We start from the raw sequence: 8,110 nt of genomic DNA on the forward strand, positions 1-8,110 counted from the left end.
TGACTAAGGCCGGCTGTGCAGACCTGACCCAGACCGGCTGCGCAGACTGACCCAGACCGGCTGCACAGACCTGACCCAGACCGGCTGCGCAGACCTGACTAAGGCCGGCTGTGCAGACCTGACCCAGACCGGCTGCACAGACCTGACTAAGGCCGGCTGCGCAGACTGACCCAGACCGGCTGCGCAGATCTGACCCAGACCGGCTGCACAGACCTGACTAAGGCCGGCTGCGCAGACCTGACCCTGACCGGCTGCGCAGACTGACCCAGGAGGTTTTCCACCTTTGATCCTTCCTGGTTCTATTAGCCTGTCTGACGGATAAACTCTAACAGGAAACAGCTGCTTTTAATTCTTCAAACATCCAATCACAACACTCAGCACAGATGAACGGATGGAAGGACACAGACGGATGGATGAGATGAACCATCATGCTGCAAACCTACCAAGGAAGGCTCCAAAGGACACCCTGCCTATGCCTGGTGCACACATTCAGAAACACAAGAAGAAGAAACAGTGAGGGAGGAAGAGGAGAAAACAGAGCAGAAGTCACTGAGCTAAAGAGAAAATGAGTTAAATGTCCGTCGTCCCAGACCTGCGAGGACCCGGACACCTACCAAAGTACTCGTTGAGGAAGGCGAGCGAGGCGAGGTAGCAGCCCAGGCTGAAGAACTCGGCCAGAACCATAAATAGGTGCCAGGTCCGGATCGTCAGCGCCACCATCAGCAGCTCGGTGAGCACCAGCGCCGTGAAGGAGATGGCCACCACATGCACAAACTCCGACTCGAACAGAACCAGGCCGCCGTACATCAGGATGCCACCTGGGGGCGCCAGAGGACAAAAACATCTGAACGAAGGAGCCGAACGACAGCTGAAGGACCTGAAGCTGAGCTGTGAGTTAAACAGAACAGAAGCTAAAACGAACAAAACATGAGCTGAAGAAGAGTTAGCTAAACCAAAGCTAAATGCTAAACAGAGCTAAACCGTAGGAAACAGACAAAATGAACTAATCAGCAGCTAAACACTAAGAAAATTAATTATAGATAAATTATAAATTCCTGTCAGACAGAATCAAACTGTAATAATCATTTATCTGTATTTTCTATAAGTTTGAACATTTAGCTGAACTGAGGTTTCAGATCTTTAACAGGTTTTAAAGAATCACAGGATTTTTACAGATTTTAACCACAAAACGTCTTTATTTTATCAGTTTAAATTATTATTAAAGAAAGTCTTAAATTATTCCTGGGCTTTAGAGAAGAAAGTTTCTGCAGAAACATTTCAGTTTATATAAAATATCTGAATATTTCTGGCCTTAAACAAACAAGGAGAAACTCTCATCATTTAAAAAGTTCAGCTTTTATTTTGGTGATTTACCTCCTTATACAAACTAAAAGTGAATTTATCTGATCATGTTTTCAGGCTTAAATACGGTTCAAATAATTCACTTTATAAGGAATAAAAACAGGAAACAAACAGAACTCAGGATTAAAGCGTCTGCAGATAAGAAGCTTTTCTTTTATTATTCCCAGGATAAAAACTGCGTTCAGCGCGATCACTCATCTTTGGGCGCCCGTCGTATCCTGATAGTTTTATCAGAACTAATCACATCGCTGCGTTTTATCCAGAACATTCCTGCGACTCAACCTCTGTAATAATTGCAGCCAGTTTGGTGTCGGAGACTTTCCTCTCTCGGATCGTCTTAATGTTCCTTTGCTTTTTTCCCGCGGAGCCGCTTCGGACCTTTAATTAAAAAGCCGAAGCTGTCAGGAAGTCACGCTCCGGCGGGAACACGGATCTTTCTCACACGCTGCACGGCTTAGCGATTACACAAATATCGATTTACCGCACGGACAAAAGGCTGCATGTGAGAGCCGCCGCTGGCTGGAAACCCAAGATACTGAGAAGCAGACGGTCAGGGATGAGACGAGGAGCTGGGACTGATCCGTCTCTAAACTCCCGGGTTTGTCTCTACGTGTCCCTGCGATGGACAGAAGACGGGGACAAAGACGACGGACGCGAGGAGGAGTTTCAGGGTGTTTTACCTTGATAGACGCTGATCAGAACCCAGATAAGAAAAGTCTTGAAAGACAACGACCGTCCCTGAAAAAGACAAACACCATCAGTCGGCGCCGCCGCAGACCCGCGGGTCGGCGTCAGAACAAACCAGAACCTTGGTCAGGTCCTTGTAAAGCTCCGGGTACAGGAGCGCCATCTCCGGCTTCACGTCTTGGTCCAGAACCAGGGAGAAGACGGGGAACATGGTGTAGATGGTGGCGTAGCTGCACAGAACACAGAACCGGTCAGAACCAAACTGAAGGTGGACCGGTTCTCCTGCAGAGCAGAACTTCAGGTCTGCTTCAGTAAAGAACCAGAACTCAACATCCAACTCTGATTTGATCAGTCAGTATCTCACCTGCAGCAGACGGCACCCAGAGCGATCTCAGTTTGGAGAATCAGAGAGAAATGATCGTGAATAAATCGAGCTAACTGATAATCAGAGCAGGAACCATTAAAGAGCAAATTTCAACCATTCAGAAGAACTTAAACTCTAAATGTTCTCAGCAGATGAACCAAATATTTTTACACCTCATCACTTGTGCCTCAGGCAGTTGTATTATTTTATTTATTTTCTCGGCAGAACAACATTTGTGTTGCTCTCAGTAATTTTTATAATAACTGTTTAAACCTTAAAGCTCCAACTAAATAAAAGAATAACTTTCATGTCTGAATGAAAACACTGATGGGTAACATCAATAACTTTGTTCTTAATTCACCTTTTTGATGAGAACTTCTCTCTGATTCTCCAAACTAGGATCCCTCTGTCTGCTGCAGGTAAGATGCTGACTGAAACCAGTTTATCCCAGAAAGTTAAACTATGTGCAGAGATGTTATCTGATCAGACGACTGTTTCTTTCAGTAAATGTTGTGTTAGGACGTTTCGTACCCAACCATCAGGAAGCCCTGGTACAGAGGCACCGAGGCAAAGTAGAATATGGAGGAGAAGACAGCCTGAGGACGAGAAAACAACAATAAAACCTGAACAAACACAGAGAGAGGAGGAAACCCTGCAGGAGGCTCTGCGTTTCGGACCTGCATGGTGGAGATGATCATCCCTCGGTGCATGACGAACTGACCCAGCGCCGCCGAGCGCTTGTAGCTGTTCCTGCCGTGCACCATCAGCAGCCGACCGATGTGCTTAAACTGGGTGATGGAGAAGTCTGCAGCCAGCGACGCCTGCTTCCCTTCCTGGTGTCAATCAAAACACCTGAGTGAGGCCGAGCTGCAAGCCGCGTGTGGCGTTCAGGGACATCAGGTAATCTGACTCTTACCTTTCCTTCAATCCCAATCCCACAGTCTGCAGCCTGGATCATGCTGACATCATTTCCTCCGTCACCTGACACACAACAGAAAACAGCGTGCTGGTTTGTCTGGTTGTGGCTGCACAGAGGGAAGTTATCAGTTTAATCTGCAGAAACTTCCTCCGTTCTGATCTGTTCTCTTTGGCTGATTCCTCTCAGTTTCAGAGGACTGACAGAAGGAAAGGAAGAGCACCTGCTCAGGTGTTGGATGACTGTTAATGCTCACCGATGGCGCAGGTTCTGTTGGCCGTGTGCTGCTGGAGGAGTCGGACGATCTGGGCCTTCTGAGTCGGGGAGCAGCGACAGCAGACCACTGCCGGACACTGACACGCCAACTCCACGAACTCGTGCTCGTAGTACCTCAAACACACCTGGAGCGCCACAAACACAGGGACAGGAAGCATACTGGGACACTTAGGGGCTTTTAATCTGCTCTCTCTCTGCGAGCTCCAGAGACTTCCTCCGCACCATCAGCTGCGACAGGAAGCTGCATTCAGTCAAAGTACCTCTAAAGAGTCTCCAGAGATGACCAGAGCACAGTCATGCTTCCTCCTGAAGGCGTTGAGCTCCAGATGGGCCTCTCCTCGGTTCGAGACCTGCTCGAGAGCCACACAACACAATTATCCACAGGAAGCGTTCAGCCTCCTGTTGTCTCGCTCTGAGTGGGCTCGTCGTGTTAATAACAGGCAGAAAAAGACACGCACTGGTCTGAAGATGTGGATGTCTTGGCTCCTGGATACCAGATGAGAGCTTTTGGCGATGCACGTCGCCGTCTCCAGCTTGTCTCCTGTCAGCATCCAGATCTGAGCAGAAAGATAAAACCTGGGTGAGGCGCTGTGACCCGAGCGGAGACGGGTTAGAGTTCTGCACCGACCTTGATGCCGGCGTTCCTCAGAAGCTCCAGCGTGGGCCTGACGTCGGCCTGGAGCTGATCCTCCACACCGGTCAGACACAGAAGCTCCATTTCCCTCTCCAGGCTCTCCACCACCGCGGCCACCTTCAGCGCTCGGTCGTGGATGCTCAGCTTTGCCTGGTTGTACCGGTTCTGCTCCGACAGGAAGGACAGTCAGGGAAAAGCTCAGGAGGACGTCTAACTGCTCAGAAGAAAGCTCATCTGCACCTCGAAGTCCTGGTACTGCTCCTCAGACAGGCACTTCTTGGACACCACCAGGGTCCTCAGGCCCTCTCTGGCCATGTTCCCACACTGACAGGAAGCAGAGGACACATGGACATCAATATTCCCGACAGTAAAACTCCCCCCGCGGTGCGGTTTATTTTTCATATGAAACATCAATCGGGCTGATGATTGGTTATTGACGGGCAGAGAACGAGCGCTGCCAGCTGATCCGACAGCAGGATGTTACCGTTAGCAGCTTCATTCTCAAATATGACATGCAGTAATTACTTCAACTTTATCTAGGTCACTAATTAAATCAAAAGCAGCCCCCAGTGCTAATTGATTCAATAACGCCAATATGATGATGAACGCAGGCGTAACACGACAGCTGCGAGATGTTTGTGTGGCCATCAGCTGCTCCTCGTGCTCAGATTTCCAGCCTGAAACAGGCCACTGCTGCAGAAGAAAGGTTATTTAATGCCACTGCTGGTCAGTGAGTGCTGAGAGGAATCAGGTTTTACCTCCTCCTCCAGCCAGTCGTTGTACTGAACGATGCTCGCCATGGCAACGTCCGCGCCCTTCATGTAGAAGGTGATTTCTCCCGTCGACTCCTCCTAAAAGAAACGAAAACGTCAGCACGGTCCGTCACAGAGCTGAGCGGAGTCAGAGCCTCCAGGTTCCCACCCGGACGATGATGCCCATCCGTTTGCTCTCGGAGGTGAAGGGGAAGATCTGCAGGATGTGGAAGGACAGGATCTGAGCCGCCGGCGTCTTCAGCTGCAGGGAGGTCAGGTCTCTGTTCACCAGGGTCAGACCCACGCTCTCCGTCCATCGCACCAACGCCACCTGGAAAACACGACGACTTACAGCCAACAGTCTGACACGATTACACAACAAATCTGTTCTGTAAAACACATTTTCCTCTCAGGGATTCAGACTGAAAGCTTCGTTGATGGATATTAAAGTCAATCTGAAAGCTCGGGACAGGCAGTAAGAGAATCAACGTGTTTTTCTGTTTGGTCCCACAGCGAGCGTTTTCTTTTAAACTCAAAGCTGGTTATTATACTCCGACCTACAAATTGGGACATCCTGTTAAACCCCTTCTTCCCTCCTGCTCGGCCCCCACCTCCGGGCACATCTGCGTCCCATTACCCGGCCGTCACACGAAGGGTCACACGTGACTGACAACATCACGTTATTCAGGATTAAATGCCTGGCACTGTAAGGGTCAAAGGTCACAGGAGGGTACTGTTTATAGCTCATGTTACAAACCGGTCCAGTGACCCGTGTTCTGACCCGGTTCGTCTCTTTAACGCTGCTTTATTTAATCAGAGACCAAACAAACAGTAAAAGTGACTCTGATGAGGCACATCCACCTCGCTCCGCCTCAGAGAGAAAATTAACTATTGATCGATCGGAGTAACAAGAGGCAGAAACACATCAACACACCGGGGAGGTAAAACGCTCGACAACACGAGTGGGTTTCACAAAGATCAACGCTTCAATCTGCAGCAATAAAAACCATCATCCTTCTTCTCCTCTGTTGTCTAATTAAACGTTTCTACGTCCTGCAGGTTGCAAATACCCCTGAAGAGTTCACGACCTCTGACCCTCAGCTGATGGAGTGACTTCACTGCGGAGCGCTAACAGAGCCGCGGAGGAATCCGTTTGTTCCCCGGTTCTCGTGTTTACAACGACAGAAAGCTTTAATCTGAGGTTTAAAACAGCGGATGGTTTATTAGCAGCTCGTCTTCGTCACGTCTGTGGATCTCAAACAGTCGTTGGGTTTCACCTCGTCTGGACTGGAGGCCTGGTACGTGCGGTTGTCGTCGCTGAAGTCCTGGTCGGCCTCGGCGGACTCCGGCTCTCCGTTCACGCTGGGATGGGACTCGTAGACGGGCGTCACGTTGTGACACAGGGCGATGGCCTTCACCGCTTCGTGGATGCGACTGCTGACGCTCTTACGGACCTTCGGCGCTGAAGGTTGGGTCTTCCGTGACGGCGTGGCGCCGCTTGGACCTCCACCTCCGCCGGACGGCTGAGGGACCACCTGGAACAGCAACAAACGGACCTTAAATACAAACAGGAGGAACCGCTGATCTCTGAATGTCTGCTGGAGTTTCTGAAGGACAGATTTCCTGAATTATTAAAGTTAAAACCAGCAGAACAGAAGGAACATGAGAGGAAGATGTTTGTAGATAAAGTTAGATATATCGTTGATATACGGACAGTGAGTCAGCATTGCTCCGGTGAAACAGGCCTTTAAATGTGAACGCTGGTTTAAAACCTTCACTCGTTCATTCAGGGAGTGAAAGCGGAGCGTCCACAGCCCTGATGTCTCGGCTCTGACACCAACCAGCAGTTTGAGGTGATTAGCGAGCCGGCCAGGAGCCCGCCGCCGCGCTCCACCAGAGCAGCAGGTTTTAGGTAATATTACCCATCAGTCCTGGCAGGCTCCCAGGGGACCGGCGGTAAAAATGACAGCTTTAATGGACAGAGACACAACGATCTATACGTCCCTGACCAACTCATGTTTAATCATTTAGGAGCAACGGCTCAGCCTCAGCAGAGACAAACTCTGTCCACCACTGTCCCTGTCCTCAATGTCCCCGTCCACCAGAGAGAAACTCTGCTGTGAGAAATAAATAAAATCTGCAGAAAAATAAGATTTAAACTGTTTTAAATGTAAAAGGACTGAAGGAACAACTCAAACACGCCTCATGGATGGAAACACGTTTACCAGGACCTGAAACCTGCTGGAACACCAGAGTCCCTGTCCTCAATGTCCCTGTCCACCACTGTCCCTGTCCACAGTGAGGACAGCTTTAATCATCATGGACTGAGAGGACCAAGGAAGAAGCTCCAAAACCTTCAAGATGGACTGAAACCTGCAGCTGTCCACATGGACGAGACAGATGTCTTCTGGAGACAAGTCTGACGGTCAGACAAAGACAAGAAGGACGTTTGGAGGAGTCGAGGTGAGACACTGAACCAGCTGTCAGGCATGGAGGTGGCAGCATCATGCTGTGGTACAAAGTGAGGAGGACTACCTCCAAACTCTTCATCTTCACCTCAAACCAGCAGCTGGACGACTGAACCTTGGACAGTTGGGTCCAACAGGACGATGACCCCGAACACATCAGAGCCGGTCTCTGATTGGATAAACCATCAGAGCTGGTCTCTGATTGGATAAACCATCAGGGCTGGTCTCTGATTGGATAAACCAGGCTGACCTTCAGCTTCTGGACCTTCTTTTCCAAAACCCCGACCTGAACCTGACTGAGAACTTGAAGACTGATTAAAAGCCGGGTCGGTACCAGGAAACCAACCAGTTAAACTGCAGAAGAAGAAGAGTCAGACCAGCAGCCGGAGGTCCAGGAGACGCCTGCTGAGGGTGCAGGAACACATCTGAACCTGTATGAAAGTTTCTGACACAGTTTTTGCTTTTAAAAGTCATTGAAGGTGTGTGTTGTATAATCATTCCAGCCTGGAGAAACAATCCTTCAAATAAATCCTTTAAGGACTAATATTACTGAGACATCTGTGCCCAGGACCAGGGGGTGAGCAGAGGGTGACCAGCGGGTGACCAGCGGGTGACCAGGGAGTGACCAGGGGGTGACCAGGGGGTGACCAG

The 8,110-nt window shown here is 49.7% G+C and overlaps 1 protein-coding gene across 1 annotated transcript in view; it reads right to left on the reverse strand.

Moving 5' to 3' along the window:
- The window catches only part of atp9b (ATPase phospholipid transporting 9B), a 30,740-nt gene that overhangs the window by 2,880 nt on the left and 19,750 nt on the right, over window positions 1–8,110 (reverse strand). The window contains exons 14-27 of the mRNA XM_037975792.1: window positions 6,269–6,526; window positions 5,161–5,322; window positions 4,998–5,090; window positions 4,480–4,563; window positions 4,234–4,404; window positions 4,064–4,162; window positions 3,866–3,955; window positions 3,586–3,730; window positions 3,330–3,394; window positions 3,091–3,246; window positions 2,945–3,009; window positions 2,171–2,279; window positions 2,043–2,100; window positions 615–818 (exon numbers count right to left, since the gene is read on the reverse strand). Coding sequence (XP_037831720.1) covers window positions 615–818; window positions 2,043–2,100; window positions 2,171–2,279; window positions 2,945–3,009; window positions 3,091–3,246; window positions 3,330–3,394; window positions 3,586–3,730; window positions 3,866–3,955; window positions 4,064–4,162; window positions 4,234–4,404; window positions 4,480–4,563; window positions 4,998–5,090; window positions 5,161–5,322; window positions 6,269–6,526 — 1,759 coding nt within the window. The remainder of the gene's footprint in view (window positions 1–614; window positions 819–2,042; window positions 2,101–2,170; window positions 2,280–2,944; window positions 3,010–3,090; window positions 3,247–3,329; window positions 3,395–3,585; window positions 3,731–3,865; window positions 3,956–4,063; window positions 4,163–4,233; window positions 4,405–4,479; window positions 4,564–4,997; window positions 5,091–5,160; window positions 5,323–6,268; window positions 6,527–8,110) is intronic.

The sequence above is a fragment of the Kryptolebias marmoratus genome, linkage group LG5 (assembly GCF_001649575.2).
Source record: "Kryptolebias marmoratus isolate JLee-2015 linkage group LG5, ASM164957v2, whole genome shotgun sequence".
NCBI lineage: Eukaryota > Metazoa > Chordata > Actinopteri > Cyprinodontiformes > Rivulidae > Kryptolebias > Kryptolebias marmoratus.